Raw genomic sequence first — 16,722 nt, forward strand, 5'->3', positions numbered from 1 at the left:
ACCCAGCGAATAGTACACTATAAACACGTTTGATATCACTAATGCATGATAATTAGCAGGTGTAAAATTATGCAAGTAAGTTGGCCAAATAGTGCATGACTTGAAAAATAGCAGGTAAATGTTGGAGCCATCCCCGAATGCCCCTAGATTGTACAAGGCACTTAAGGTGCAGTCTCACCATGGAGCGATACAGAGGCATTATAACATTTTCCGTTTTATTCACCATTCCCTTCCTAATAATTCCTAACATTCTGTTTGCTTTTTTGACTGCTGCAGCACACAGAGCTGACGACTTCAATGTATTATCCACTATGATGTCTAGATCTTTTTCCTAGGTGGTAGCTCCAAATATGGAACCTAACATTGTGCAACTACAGCATGGATTATTTTTCCCTTTATGTATCACCTTGTACTTGCCCACATTAAATTTCATCTGCCATTTGGATGCCCAATCTTCCAGTTTTGCAAGGTCCTCCTGCAATGTATCACAGTCCACTTGTGATTTAACTACTCTGAATAATTTTGTATCATCTACAAATCTGATTACCTCACTCGTCATATTCCTTTCCAGATCATTTATAAATATATTGAAAAGCATCGGTACAAGTACAGATCCCTGAGGCACTTCATTGTTTACCCTTTTTCACTGAGAAAATTGACCATTTAATCATACTCTCTGTTTCCAGTCTTTTAACCAGTTTGTAATCCATGAAAGGACATCGCCTCCTATCTCATGACTTTTTAGTTTTTTTAGAAGCCTCTCATGAGGGACTTTGTCAAACACCTTCTAAAAATCTAAATACACTACATCTACCGGTTCACCTTTATCCACATGTTTATTAACCCCTTCAAAAAAAAAATTAAGCAGATTTCTGTGGCAAGAATTCCCTTGGATAAATCCATGCTGACTGTGTTCCATTAAACCATGTCTTTCTATATGCTCTGTGATTTTAATCTTTAGAATATTTTCAACTATTTTTCCCAGCACTGAAGTCAGGCCAGCTGGTCTATAGTTTCCCATGGAGCCCTTTTAAATATTGGTGTTACATTAGCCACTCTCCACTCTTCAGGTACAATGGATGATTTTAATGATAAATTACAAATTTTAACTAATAGATCTGAAATTTCAGTTTTGAGGATGCATACCATCCAGTCCAGGTGATTTGCTACTCTTTAGTTTGTCAGTCTGACCAACTAAATCTTCTAGGTTCACAGTGATTTGGTTCAGTTCATCTGACTCATCTCCCTTGAAAACCATCTCCAGAACCAATATTCCCCCCAATGTCCTCATTAGTAAACACAGAAGCAAAGAATTCATTTAGGGGGTCATTTTCCAAAGGTATTGCATGCGAAAAGTCCCTTTTTGTGTGCGATATCTAAATCGGGGTGGAGTTCGCACTGGAAGGGGAGGAGTCGGGGCGGACTCTGCGACAACTTCGCTGACGGTGAAAGGTAAGACTCCTTATCGCGCCAGTATCATGCCCCCCCGTTACCGCCAGATTTTCTAAGTTCTGCAAACTTAGAAAATCCAGGCCTAAGTCTTTCTGCAATGGCCTTATATTCCCTAAGAGCCCCTTTAACCCCTTGGTCATCTAATAGTCAAGCTTCACAGGTTTCCTGCTTCAGATATATTTTAAAAAGTTTTTATTATAAGTTTTCGCCTCTACCGCCAACTTCATTTCAAATTCTCTCTTAGCCTGTCTTATCACTTAACTTGACAATGCTTATGCTTTTTCCTATTTTCTTCAGAAGGATCCTTCATCCAATTTTTGAAGGATGTTTTTTGGCTAAAATTGTCTTTCACATCACCTTTTTACCATGATGGTAATCGGTTTGTCTTCCTTTCACCTTTCTTAAAATGTGGAATATATCTGGATTGAGCTTCTAAGATTGTATTTTTAAACAATGCCCATGCCTGTTGTACACTTTTAACCTTTGCAGCTGCACCTTTCAGTTTTTTTCTAACTATTTTTCTCATTTTATCAAAGATTCCCTTTTGAAAATTTAGTGTTAGATCTGTAGATTTACATATTGTCCCCCTTCCAATCATTAGTTCAAATTTGATCATGTTATGATCACTATTGCCAAGTGGCCCCACCAGCATTACCTCTCTCACCAAATCCTGCATTCCACTAATAATTACATCTAAAATAGCTCCCTCTCTCATTGGGTCCTGAATCAATTGCTCCATGAAGCAGTCATTTATTCCATCCAGAAACTTTATGTCTCTAGCATGCCCTGATGTTACATTTACCCAGTCAATACTGGGGTAATTGAAATCTCCCATTATTACCTCACTGCCAAATTGGTTAGCTTCCCTGATTTCTCTTAGCATTTCATCATCTGTCTGATCATTTTGGCCAGGTGGACGGTAGTATACTCTTATCACTATACTCTTACCCAACATACATGGGATATCTACCCACACAGATTCTACTGAGCATTTAGTCTCTTGTATGATCTTTATCCTGTAAGACTCTGTACCCTCCCGGACATAAGTGCCACACCCCTACCAAGTTGATCCTCCCTATCATTGCGATATAATTTGTACCCTGATATAGCACTGTCCCATTAATTATCCTCCTTCCACCAGGTCTCTGTAATACCAATTATGTCTATCTCATTATTAACTGCTATACACTCTAACTCTCCCATCTTACTTTTAGACTTCTGGCATTGGCATATAGACATTTCAAAATATGTTTTTTGTTTGTATTAACAACCTGCTTTTCAGTTGATAGGGATAATTTGGAATCCTTTGGTTCAGGTGATTCTTTACTTATAGGCACATGGACTACTTTTGCTTTTATTGGAACCTCTCTGTTGAGATTGTTGTGAGGCTTGAGGCTAGGCTCGCGGGCCTAGCCTCAAGCAATCTCTCACCTTTGCAGCCCAGAGGCCGCTGACGCCATTGCCCTGTGCAGCCCAGTGCTGCCGCCGTCCTCTCTCTGTGGCAGGCAGAGCCGCCGTTACCGTGCTTCCTCGAGGTGGGAGGCCGCCGCTGTTCTGATCCTGTTTCACGGCCTGTTTCACGGCCTGATCCTGTTTCAAGGCCCTTGTCATCACGGCATGGACACCGCCGCCACTGTCCCTGGTCCTGATCTCTCTGTAGGCGTGCGACTGCGCCTCTGCTGATTAGTTAAAGGGCCCGCTGTGGGAAAAGCCCCACGGCCCCACCTGATGACCTCATCTGGGCATCTCTTCAGCCCTATTAAAGGGCCCCTTGTGAGCTCCTCGTTGCCTTCGCAAGGAGCCAGTCCACTCCTGGATTCCTCGTTTGTTCCAGCTCTTCATTCCAGGAGGCTCCGAGCTCCATCTTCGTTTCATCAAGGCCCTCTGTTCTTCGTAGGAGCTCTCTTGTCTTCATCCATGGTTCCTGGTCTCTCGTCAGATACTGCGTTCTCATCCGTCCTGTCTTCAGGTGTTCCTGTCTCCAGATGTCCTAGTTCTCTCTGGCTCCTTTCTTTGGATGTTTTTGTCCTCGGATGTTCCAGGTCTTCGATACCCGTCTCCAGTTGTTCCAGTACTTCTGTTCCTGTGTCCAGTGGTCCCTGATCCTCTAGTTCCTAGTTCTGGGTTTCAAGCTAGCCTTGCCAGCCAGACCCCGCCTCCAGATGACCACCCTGTGAGTAAATCCTTATCTGATTTGGTGTCCTTTCCCGGTCATTGGAGTCCTGTTCCGGCTGGATCCTTCTTCAAGTGCTGCCTGGATCCCTCCTTCATCCTGAGCTTCAGTCCTGCGCTTGTCCCACTCTCCGCGTGGTCCGTGACCAGCCTCTTCAGGTTGTGTAGGGTGCGCAGTGGGACAGGGTGGTCTGTGACCAGCCCAAGCGGGGCTGTATAGGGCGCCCTGAGGGGCAGTGCCATCCAAGTCTCCAAGTGCCTACATCTCGGCCAAGTCTCCAAGTGCCTATGTTTCTTGCTTGTTCCAGTGTCATCACCTGTCCTCGATCTCTGTCTGTCCTGTTGCACCTGCCGTTCCTAGGCGGGTCCGAAAGGGCCATCGAGTGGCCAGAGGACTACCCCAGAGACCAGCATTGTGTTGCTGGGTCTCCTCTGGTGCGTTCGGGTTCGGCAGAGGTCTGGGTCCCGAGTCTCTAGCCTGTCTGCCCGTACTCGATGCGTCTCGCCTGCCTTGGTGCTTCTCCGGAGTCTTCCTCTGGGGTCGTGCCATGGCCCAATGGCACACTTTCTCTTCTGAATCGGGACTGCTCCTTAGCACTCCCGCAACAGGGATGCCCTAACTCTCCTGTTCATTAGTATCCTTCAAAGATACCTTCCTCCGAACCATGCACTGCTGAGTGACTGTCAGCTTTCCCCCTTGTTCTATTTTAAAAGCTGCTCTATCTCCTTTTTTAAAGTTAGTGCCAGCAGCCTGGTTCCACTCTGGTTAAGGTGGAGCCCATCCTTTCAGAAAAGTCTCTCCTTCCCCAAAAGGTTGTCTAGTTCCTTACAAAACTGAATCCCTCTTCCCTGCACCATCGTCTCTTCCTCACATTGAGACTCTGGAGCTCTGCCTGCCTTTGGGGACCTGTACGTGGAACAGGGAGCATTTCAGAGAATGCCACCCTGGAGGTTCTGGATTTCAGCTTTCTACTTAAAATCATAAAGTTGGCTTCTAGAACCTCCCTCTCACATTTTCCTATGACGTTGGTACCCACATGTACCACGACAGCTGACTCTTCCCCACCACTGTCTATTTTAATGTATTGTTGGAAGGCATTCATGGTGTGAGAGTTTCAGGAAGTTCAAAATAAGGGAACTTTATTTTCTCAAGTTACATTTTCAAGCACCATTGGAAATGAAAAGCCTGGATGGGGCATTGGATATCACTGTGTCACAGTGAGTTGATGGCATCTGTGCCACAGTCATGTTTGTAAATAATGAGTGAAACAGAAACATGACGCCAGAAAAAGACCATATGGCCTATTTTGTCTGTCCTTCTCTAGAGCCCCTACTATTCCTTTAGAGATCCCCATAGTTTCTTGAATTCAGATACTGTCCTTGTCTCCACCACTTCCACCGGAAAGCTGTTCCATGCATCCACTACCCTTTCTGTAAATAAATTATTTCCTTAGATTACTCCTGTACCTACCTCTTTTATCCTCAAACCATGACCCCATTCCAAAGCCTCCTTTGTGTTGAAAGAGGCCTACTTCCTGTGCATTGATATTTTGGAGGTATTTAAATGTCTCTATAATATCTTCCCATCCCACCTTTCCTCTAGGATATACATGTTTAGATCTTTAAGTCTGTCCCCAAATGCTTTATAAGAAAAACCACTGATCATTAGCAGGCCATAAAGAGAAAAAAGAATGGCCTAGCGGTAAAGTGCTGGACTCCAGTTCAGGAGAAGCCTCGGGACGTGAGCTCAGGTCTGCCCTCTTCCATTGACAAGGAGTTTGTTGGGCAAGTCGCTTTCTCTTTGCATTTGGAGTTTCCTGGCTTTGATGCTGACTCAGGTTTCACATTGGACCTGCCTTGTGATTAATGCTTGTAAATATGCTGTAGATGAAAGTGCTATCTAATGTGTCTATGCAGGCACACAAGCTTTAATGACATCTCTCTATCTCTACACACCTACATTTTATGTACATTCTATATCAGGTTGAAAGCACTAAACCAACAAAGGGTTTAACAGTTTAAGGGGAAACTTTGGAGCACAAATGCAAAGGAAATTGTGGCCAATAATTAGGCGTCACAGAATCAATATTTACTGACTTCTAACCATAAATTCCCAACCATAGGAAGAAAATGTTCACTCCTTTTTTTTTTTTTTACAGTAATCTTTTGAAAAGCTGGGAAACTTTTTAAATCATAAGCTATACTGTTAAGGACTGCTGAAGTAGGCCACAGAGTAAAAGTGGACAAGCCAGGAGACTTGGAGATCAAGCTGAGCCAGGAGGTCCAGTTAGCCTTGCAGACCCATAAACTCAGCCGAGCCAGGCCTGGATTTGTCAATAGGCACACTAGGTCTGAGCATGGGGGGGTAAAAATCTGGGGGCAGCAGGTTCACTGAAGATTTGCTGCCTTCTAGCTGTGCTGAACCTCACTCAGTAGAAAACAGCCCTATGCTTCCTGATCCAGCTTCAGGATAACATGAGGGAAGGAGGTGAGCCTGGAGCAGAGCAGAGTAGAGTGAGATAATTTTGGGAAGATTAAGAGGGACTGAGTGGGGGATCATTGGAAGTCAGGAGAGAGGCTGGGAGATAAAAGGGAAAAAGCAGAGGGCCATGTGTCTGTGAGAGAGAGGGGAATGGGGGGAAAAGGGGGGCATTGTTTATGTGTGTGTCAGGTGTGTATGTGTGTGTGTGTGTGTGCTAGATTGGGTGGGAGGTTAGAGAGGGGATACAGGATCAAAGCCTGGTAGGAACATTTGTCTCCTCTCTTACCTCCTCCAATGCAATTTGAATCCACACTCCCTTGATCTCAGGTTCTCTTCCCCTGATTCTAGAACCTCCTCTCCTGCCTTTCCCTTCTCCCAGATCCAAATCCCAGATCCTCCCTCCTCTAATCCTTGCTCTTTCTCCCTCCTCTCTCCACCCCAGATTCCTAATTCTCCCCCTTAGCTTCCCCATTCCCAGTCCTCTCTCTCTCTCTTTGCTCCCTCCATCCTCCTCACCTAGGGGAGAGGCGAAATAACGCCACTTCTCAGCTATGGGATTAGAATGAACATGAGCAAAACACCTACACAATGAAAAGTGTGTCCCAGGACTGAGGAGGAAGGCTGGAGCAGAAAACAAAATGTAACCCCTGGATAGCGGAATCAGAGGAATCAGAGGCCATATCTCAATTCACACGCTTAAGTGGAAACTTCCAGACTGTAATAGATGTAACCGCAGGGTTCCCTGTGTTGGGGGAAGGGGGGGGGATTACTTTCAAGGCCCTTTGCATTGCTACTTGAACTTCCCATCTCAAAGTTCTTGTATACAGCACAGATGATAACAGCACAGTTGAGTTAAGCAGACTCTATGCAGTGAGAACCATGCTAGATGCTTGGTTGGTTTCCCAACAATCCTTTTTACTGATGGGTTGCAAAATGATAATACAAGTCTTTACAGCTAATTGATTTACTTTTAGTTGGTAGAAATGTTTTTGATAATTTTGTGACTCCTCATAGTCTTGCTTAATTTTAAAATGGTAGGTCCAACTGACTTAATCTTTAAGTTATGTTGCTTCCCTTACATTGGCATAGGGCAAGTTGATGGCTTCCTTCCCAATGTAGGTGAAGTATCAAAGATAAAATTAATTTTATATATCATTTATCTCCTCCTCCTCCCTGTCTCCTCACACTCCTTAGTCTCCTCACAGTTCTGAATAGCACCAGTCCTTCTCCTCTTCTCCTTTTTAGTATCAGGTTGATATTCCTGTAGCTCCTCTTCTCCTTATCTCTAAGAGATGATCCTGGGCCCTGCTGAGGGTCCATTCCAGCTCCTCCTTTCCCTTCTCTCCTTCTCCTCCTTGGGATGGCTGAAAGTCATCCCCTCCTTGGATCTTAATGATCTCAAGTTCCTCTTACATGAAGGGAACCTCTCCCATCTGAATATAGAACAGAAAGTAAATGAACTTCATTGAATCCCTAGTTAATGGGTACTCAAACATAAATAGTCAATTAAAAAACAGGAACAAGGTTAGGGAGGGTGGACAGAGACTCCCATCCAAATAAGAAAGCTCCATGGAGGCCACAAACTCAATCCACAGAAGAAATCAAAGAATAGCCAAGACATGCTGCTTCTACAAAATAAACTAAGGGATCCACACTCTAAAATGGAGGCAATACTTTATATACCAGAGGAGCTTACCCTTTACCAGCTTCCACATTGGGGAGCTTTACACCTACAAGATTGCTATTATGTCTCCTCCCCACACTCTAATGGTATATTCTGCTAACTAAATCCTAGTAGGGAGCTAACAGGATCCCTACAAAAACAAAATAAAATAATGCATTAGGCAGGGACCGACAATGTGAAAAACCTTGGTGTCATGGGGCCAGGGCCAGTTAGACCCCAAAGAATTGAACCACTGGCTGAGCTGGTTATATTGTGAGTATATACATTTCGAATTTGTTAATCCTTTTGGCTTCCCTTTTTTATTAAATTATCTGTATTCTTTGAAAAAAACTGAAACCACTGAATTGTGTGTGCTAGTGGCGAGTCTCTGAGGCCCTCAGGAAACCCATTGGTCACATTCGCTGAACCTTTTGAGCCCTGGCAGGGCCTCTCTGTCCTAGGGCTAGAATGCATGGGAAAGGAAAGGGTTTACAGCATGATTTATGACTGTGTATTGACGTGAAAGATCAGACAAAGAGCAAGATATTCTGTATAAACCACCTTACAAGACAAATAGCAATTTTCATCCAATTTCCTCAATTTCTTGCATGACAAAAGTAATTGAGACGTTACTGTTCAAGCAGTTATATGACTTTTTAGACACTTACAACATTCTGGACGTGTACCAATTTGTCTGTCACCCAAAATATAATCCAGGGGTATTGTCTCCAGTCTAGATTTTTTTCACCTGAGATTTGATACTAGAATTGACTTCATATTGGTACTACTTGATGCCTCAGCCGCCTTTGACACTTTGGACCACAGTGTTTTATTGGCTTGTCTTTGCGAGATTGGGATTACTGGGATGAAACTGGCATGCTTCAAGTTATATTGATTCGATCTTCTACAGCAAGTGAGATATTGTAACGTCCTTTACCTCCATGCAGTTCTGGCAGAGCATCCCGCACCTGCTGCATCCATGGGCTGCGTATAGCAGTTCCTGCTTCCTTTAAGCTACTCTTATAGGTCTGGCAGGCGGGACTTCCTGGAGCACTGGATGATGACATCACATCCTGGCGAGGTATATAAGGAGGTCCTTTGCGACTAGCCAGTGCCTCAGCAACAGGTCCCTCTGCTGTTCCTTGCTTGCAGTATGTGGCACCATGGTCCTATTCCAGCCTCGCCTCATCCTGCTGCTTTTCCTGCTTTGCTCCAGTTTTGTTCTTCACCTTGTCTGTTCCAGTCTTTGTCTTGCCTGTCTGTGCCTTGTCTCTTCTAGGCCTTGTCCCTGCCTCTAGGATTGTCTTTTGGTTATCTGACCCTTGCCTGGATTCTGACTTTGCCTGACCTCTGCCTTCCCTGACCTCTGCCTGGATACTAATGAACCTGCTCTCAGACTATCCTGAACTTGGCCTGGTTACTGACACTGCCTGACTGTGCTCTTTTGGATCCTTGCCTAAGTACTGTTGGCCTCAGAACCTAAGGACTCAACCTGCAGAGGAACAGGCTGGTACAGGTGAAGCCACGTCCTCGTCCCTGCGTGAGTGTGACTGCCCCCTTATCGGCAGGGATCTAGCTGGTATACCAGCTAGGCAATACCAATTTTGCTACAGACCAAAGGACTCACATTCCGTGACAGAGATAATTCTCAGAGCTCCAATTAATCTCCCCTTTCAAGTGGTGTACTCAAGTAGCCACTCTCAAGCTTCTCACTTTCCACTACCTTATTTAATATATATCTTATATTATATATATCTGATATATATAAACCGCTTTCAGGTCTTGGACCTCACTATAGAATATATGCAAATGACATTCATTTATGTTTTCCTATTCCATCGGCTATTAACATCCATCTAGGTCTGATTAATATTTATCTTAAATCCATTCATATTTAGCTAACTAATAATAAACTGGCCTTAAACATAGAGAAGACAGATTATTATTAGAATCAGTAGATTTGTATCACCATCTTTCCCCGTTAGTCTGTTTGAAGGATTTACAATTCCAAGTGTCAGTAAGGTATGGAATTTGGGGATTATATTTGATTGTGAATTATCTTTTAAAGCCCATATGAACACTGTTGTGTGGAGCTCTTTCTCTAAGCTTTGAAAACTTAAGCCATTTTTTTTATCTAAATGACTTTCATTCAGTTCTTCAGCCCTTGTTTCTATCAGGACTGGATTATTGCAATAAAATCTAGTTGACAAGGAGTGCAAAGAAGTTGTAGGTCCAAAGGTTTTTATCATCAAAAGAAGTTTATTTATTGAAACTCTTAAGTAGGCAACTCCTATTCTCCAAACAATGAAGGTAAATAACTTTTTCAGGGTCCCCCGACACGGACCCCGTGTTTCGCCCGAAGGCTGCGTCGGGAGGGACAAATATAATTTTGCAATAACTAGAAGAGAACAGCAAAAAGTAAATATTAAAATTAATGGACCACATTTAAGGGTACAGAGAGTATCTATTGACGCCGGAACACATACCTTGAAAGTAGCTGAGGGATTCACACAGCTAAGACGGCAAGGAGAGCGGGTGGCTTGACAAAACACAGCGTTTTAAAACAGCTGTTTTGGCGCGGTTTTGTGCACCCAATCAGAAAGCGAGTAGATCAGCCAATCAGAAACAAGATATGATGATAAAAACCTTTGGACCTACAACTTCTTTGCACTCCTTGTGGATTGGATATTGTAATTTTGGAGTGCTTCCTTGCTCCTTCTTTATATTAAGAATAAAATCTAGTTGAACATAAGACTTGCCATACTGGGTCAGACCAAAGGCCCATCATGCCCAGTACCCTGTTTCCAACAGTGGCCAATCCAGTCAGAAGTACTGGCAGGAACCCAAGGGGGAGACAGATTCCAAGCTGCTTATTCCAGGGATAAGAAGTGGATTTCTGCAACTCTACCTTAATAATTGTTTATGGACTTTTCCTCAATATACTTGTCCAAACCTTTTTTAAATACAGCTGCATTAATAGTTTTCACTACATCCTCTGGCAACAAATTCCAGAGCTTAATTATGCATTAAGTAAAAAACAGTTTCTCGTATTCATTTTAAATGTATCACCTGGTAATTTCATTGTGTGTCCCCTAGTCTTTGTACTCTTTGAAAAAGTAAACAACCAATTTAATATTTACTTGTTCCACTCCACTCATTATTTTATAGACCTCTAGCATTTCTCCCCTCAGCAGAGGTGTACCTAGAGTATTTGGCACCTGGGGTGGATACTTCTTTGGCACAATCCCCCCAATATATCATTTTTAAATTTCCTAAACATCAATAAAATATTTCAAAACAGCAGACACATCAAATAACCCCCAATAATTAAAACTCATAAGGATTTTAAAAATCTCCCATTCTCCATATCTGTCATCCTAAGATTGTTGTAGACTGGGGGTACATATACACATACACCCACACACACAATATGCTCCCTCTCTCTCATTCACACACACACATGCTTGGTGGGAGATAGAGGGTGCGTGCATGTGTGTGTGTGTGTGTGTGTGTGTGTGAGAGAGACACACACCCACACTTGTTCTGTACCTTTCTCACACACACTTCCTCTGTATCTCCCTCACACACAGACATGCTTCTTTTATCTCTCTCTCACACACACAAATGCCTCCTCTGTGTCTCTCTCACACACTAACACACACACACACACACACACATGCTTCCTCTATCTCTCTCTCTCTCACACACACACACATACAGACAAAAGCTGAACTGAAAACCACAAGCCAGATTCTGTATGCATTGTAACAATGGAAAAGCAGAAAATCACTATTCCTCAAAACAATACAAACAAGAAATACAAATCAATCAGAATAGTAAAACCATACTAAAAAATATACATTTCAAAACAGCTGATGAATAGAATAATATTCAATGTACAAATTAAAAATTTTTTTCTAAACACTGATAAAATATTTCAAAACAGCAAACATCAAATAATACCCAGTAATTAAAACTAATAAGGATTTTAAAAATCCCCCACTCTCCATACCTGTCACCCTGAGATTGTTGTGAACTGGGAGCACACACACACACACACACACACACAAACAAAATATGCTCCCTCTGTCTCTCACACACATACACTTTTGGTGAGAGACAGAGGGAGCTTGAGAGAGAGAGAGAGAGAGAGAGTGTGTGTGTGTGTGGGTGTGTGAAAGAGACAGACACATTTCCTCCTTCTCTCTCTCACACACGCACGTTTCCACTGTATCTCTCACACATGATTCCTGTCTCACCCAGGCGCACACACACACATGCTTACTCTCACTCCCACCCCCACAGACAGGTGCCCTCTCGTACATACGCACCCACAGGCACCCTCTCATATATATACACAAGCACACACATACTCTTTTATACACTTACCATCTCATACACACACAGGCATCCTCTCACACACATCTACACCCACACTGGCTCTCATATAGACACACACACACACACACACAAACAGGCTCTCACTCATTCACACAAGCTCACACACATCATGGTCTCCTGTTGTCTTCAGGCCATGGTGGGATGAGCTCCACCATGGCCCGAAGGCCGCCTGCTGTCTTCGGGCCGTACGGCAGCAGGAGAGGCCACGGGCCACCAGCGGAGTCTAACCAGCCAGCGGCCTCTCCTGCTGCCGCCATCCTCCTATTATCTTCGGGCTGTTCAGCCCTCCGATCTTCCTGTTTGGGGGGTGGGGGGGGGGGGGGAAGGGAGCAGAAACTGAAGGTCGGTGGGCCTTATGGCATCAGGCAGCAGGAGAGGCCATGGGCCGTCGCCTCCCCGGGTGTGCCACTCCAGGACTGTCTTTGGCCAGCAGAGCTTGGGCTCCCTGCCGGCCTGCTGCTCCTGGCAGACAAGAGGTTGATTGGTCGCACAGTCGCTGGCGTCCCCCTCCTTGTCATCACCCTGGGAGGATCACCCTCCTCGCCCCCCTCCCCCCTTAGCACACCTCTGCCCCTCAGCCATCTCTTCTCCAAGCTGAAGAGTCCTAACCTCTTTAGCCTTTCCTCATAGGGGAATCATTTCATCCCCTTTGTCATTTTCATTGTCCTTCTCTGTACCTTTTCTAATTCTACTATATCTTTTTTGAGATTCAGTAACCAAATATGCACGTGCAGTTATGCCACCTGATAACTATTTTTGGCTTTGCATTCAATCCATACAAAAATGTTCTGGAAATGTCAGAGAGTCTACAAGGAACATGAAAGGGGAATCCATGTATTTGACAAACATGGGTGTACAATTATGCCACCTAATATGTTGTTTTGTTTTGCATCTGATCTTCACTAATGTCAGGTGGTCAACCAGAATCTTGACAAGGGATATTTTTCAATCCAGATATATGTGTATTCCATGAATATGTGCATGCAATTATGCCACCTAATTACTTTCTTGGTCTTGCATCCAGAGCTGGCTTTAGGGGTGGACAGGGAATTGTACGCCACCACAGTTCAAATACAATATTTTCAGCCCCTTTATGATCTCGTTTGATTTTCCCTTTTCTCTGCTTGTTCCTTCTTTCTTGGTTTTCTCTGTCTCTGTTCTCTCTCCATTTTCATTCTTTTTTTAAATGCCTCTTTTTTTTTCAGTTTCTCTTCAGGGGCAGGTGATGTTAATATTCTGTGGCCCTAGGCAAATATTGGGCCCCCATGCTCTTTATACCCATTCAACCCACTCTGAACAAGGATAAAGGGGACAGTTTTCATAATGCACCTCAGTTTATGTTATGAGGACCCAACATAACACCTGCCACCTTCCCACATAAACACCACTACCCTTAGATAGTGGTGGTGATTTTGTGAAGGGGGTCAGAGGCCCCAACACAATATCTCTCGCCTCCCCACAAAAACAATAGCAGCTGCCATGCCCCTGCTATTGTTTTTGTGGGGAGGCGAGAGATATTGTGTTGGGGCCTCTGACCCTCTTCACAAAGTCACCACCACTACCATGGCACACCTTCTATGACACCTCCCTCCCCCCCCAAAGAAAAAAACCACCACTAGTGTTGGGATGGTGGGGTTAGAGGCCCAACACATCTCCCACCACTCAAAAAATGTTTCCTACCTGTGGCTATCTTCCACCTCCCCCTCAGGCAGTGGAAACTCACAAGCATGCAGTGTGGAGAAGCAGCGATGGTGGTGCGGCCTTCCAGGGAGGCAGCCCCAACTTCAGCAGTCATGATGGAGCTCCTAGGTAGGCAGGCAGCAGACCCTGTCTTCAGTGACCATGGGAGCAGGGATGGTTCCCCAGGCAGGGAGGCCACAGCGGGGGCTCTGAGGCAAAGCAGTGAGGATGTCCGGCAACAGGAGACAGTGGGGAATCTCAGGAAAAGTTAAAGGCAGTTGTAGCTTAGAAGCACAAGGCGGCAAGAGGCACATGATACAGCATTAGCTCATGCATGCATCTCCTGTCTTCTGCAGCTGCGCCCCCCTCCTCCTGCCACCAGAGATTGGCTGCTCACTGCCGCCAGAGTGCATGCGCTGTCCCCACTGTCACTCCTTACTGCATCCAGGAAGACTGCATTGGAAGATGGAGGGGAATGGATCTGAATTTAGGAAGGGCATGGGATAAACACAGGGGATCTCTGAGGGATCGTAAAGCTGAGGAACTTGGCGAGGATGGGCAGATTCGACAGACCATAATGGTCTTTTTCTGCCATCGTGTTTCTATGAATGTTGCTGCTGTGAATCTCCTTTCAGTGACTTGCGTACCCCCAGGGGTACACGTACCAAGGGGTTGAAAAATCCAGATGGTGTTGATGGATTCTTCAGGTCATAAAATAAACTTCCCTACCTGCCATCCTCCCCCTCCAGCACAGGGACCTCAGCAATTGTCCAGGTGCCCTATAGGTAAGATGGATACTGCTTTCTCTTTCTTCTATCTCAGTATGGCTATTTTTACCTCTTTAGGACTTGTCCATCTCTACACCTTCCCTCTTGCCTCTGCCCAGTCCAGCTCTCTTCTTCCTCTCGGCTCACTCTGCTTCCCTTCCCCACTTTGTTCCTTTTCAGCCCCATCCTCTTCCCAGCCCGGCACATCCTTCCACCTTTCTCTTTCTCCTTGCTCACTCATATCCTGACCTCCTTTCTGTCTTTTGCTGAACCCGTGCCTGTGGCCTGTTTCTCCACTTCTGCTTGCTTCCCGCCTTGTTTTTCCTTCCCTGGCTTTTCCCCTCTCCCCACTTTTCTGCTTTCATCGCTCCTCTGTGGCTCTGCTGACTAAAAGAGGCGCACGAGCCTGCAGTTGCAGCTGTCACTGTGGGGAGGGGTCGCACAGCTAACAGTCCCCCAGCAGCAGAAAAAGCAATGCAGGCGCACTGGTGCCGTGCAGCTGAACTTCATCCCCCAGGTTAGGGTCACTGCAGGTTGTCAGGATTTAGGGAATCTGCCACCTCCAAAATCTTGCAGTCCTAGGTGGCAAGTGTATAGTACATCTAGGCGGAAAGTACAGATTTTGGAGGTGGCAGATTCCCTAAATTTATCTTCTCCACTTTGTTTTTTGTTTTTTTTTTGTTTCTCCTCAGGCTGAACTCTTTCTGCGGCCATGGCTGTAGTTACCACACAACCACAATTTACTGTTGCGGCAGCAAGCAACCACTGGCAAACTGGACTGTTTGACTGCTGCAGTGACTGTGGAGTATGTAAGTACTGTGCGTGCCTGCTGTATATAGATGCGTGTGTCACTCGTACATGTCAGCTTTATCGACACTTTGCCAAAAGCAATCTTCTACAATTTACAAAAGAAATATCTGATATGTATCCAAGAACATGTTTCTAGGCAGTTTTTTTTAAAACAGTATTTTATTCCTTACAGTGCAGCCAGTGCTTCTGTGTAAGTCTGTAATGTCTGTCTTTGTCATGTATTGCATTACCACACTTATTACTGTTATGTGGAGGTGCGCAAACCTTTCTAGCTGTGGCCACCCTTCCACCCATCCATGCAATTGCTTGGGGAACTCCCCAAGCTGGGTTACCTAGAACATTTTTTTGGTGAGGTGGGCAATATATTTAGTAAATAATAAATGATATACACACACAGATAATCAGAGATTAGAATTTAAAAGCAGCCTCAGAAAGGTGGGTTTTTAGACTGAATTTAAATAAGCCCAGAGAGAGAGTGTGACGCACTAACTCAGCAAGTCTATTTCAAGTGTATAGTACAGCAAGGCGGAAAGTACAGATTCAGGTGTTGGAGGTAGAGGAGGAGGGCATAGATAAAGGTAAGTTGCCTAATGAGCAGAGTTCACAAGGAGGGGTGTAGCGAGAGATAAGAGGTAGTGAAGAGCTGGAGCTTGAAGGCTCTTGTAGGTGAGTAAGAGGAGCCTGAACTGTATGCAGAAATGGATAGAGAGCCAAATAAAAATAAATTAACTGTAGTGATGCGAGAAAAGGGGTTATATATGGGTATAGCATCATTGGCGAATGATGAGCCATGCGGCTGAATTTTGAATGGACAGCAGTGAAAGATGGCTCAGGGTTAGACCTACGAGAAGCTGGTTGCAGAAATCTATGCGGGAGGCAATGAGAGAGTGGATAACAGTTCTGTAATATGTGTTCAGGAAGGAAGGGGTGGATTTTGGTGATGTGACAAAGAAATAAATGACACATTTTAGCAGTGTTTAGGATGTGTGGAGAGAAACGGGAGTAGACGAATACCTCCATATGAGGAGCTGAGAGGACTGAGAGGACAGTATTATCCAGAACTAGAAACACAAATAGAAAAAAGGGGAAGAGGGGACGTGCTGTGGGGGAAAGAAGGAGCTCTGCCTCATCCATGCTGCATTCATGTCTCATCCATGCTGCATTCATGTTTCAACATCAGACAAGCAAGCAAAGATTTGAAACTGGATTCCCAATGAAATCTCTGATGTAGAGGGGAAGAGCTGGATGGTTAGGGTTCTGTGTGATTATGTTTTTGTAGGCCTTCCATGTGTGTT

General features: G+C 44.6%; 1 protein-coding gene across 1 annotated transcript in view; it reads left to right on the forward strand.

The window, feature by feature from the left end:
* The window catches only part of PLAC8 (placenta associated 8), a 40,002-nt gene that overhangs the window by 17,588 nt on the left and 5,692 nt on the right, over window positions 1-16,722 (forward strand). The window contains exon 2 of the mRNA XM_029599584.1: window positions 15,310-15,426. Coding sequence (XP_029455444.1) covers window positions 15,330-15,426 — 97 coding nt within the window. The 5' untranslated portion in view covers window positions 15,310-15,329. The remainder of the gene's footprint in view (window positions 1-15,309; window positions 15,427-16,722) is intronic.

The sequence above is a fragment of the Rhinatrema bivittatum genome, chromosome 1 (genome assembly GCF_901001135.1).
Source record: "Rhinatrema bivittatum chromosome 1, aRhiBiv1.1, whole genome shotgun sequence".
NCBI classification, from domain to species: Eukaryota; Metazoa; Chordata; class Amphibia; order Gymnophiona; family Rhinatrematidae; genus Rhinatrema; species Rhinatrema bivittatum.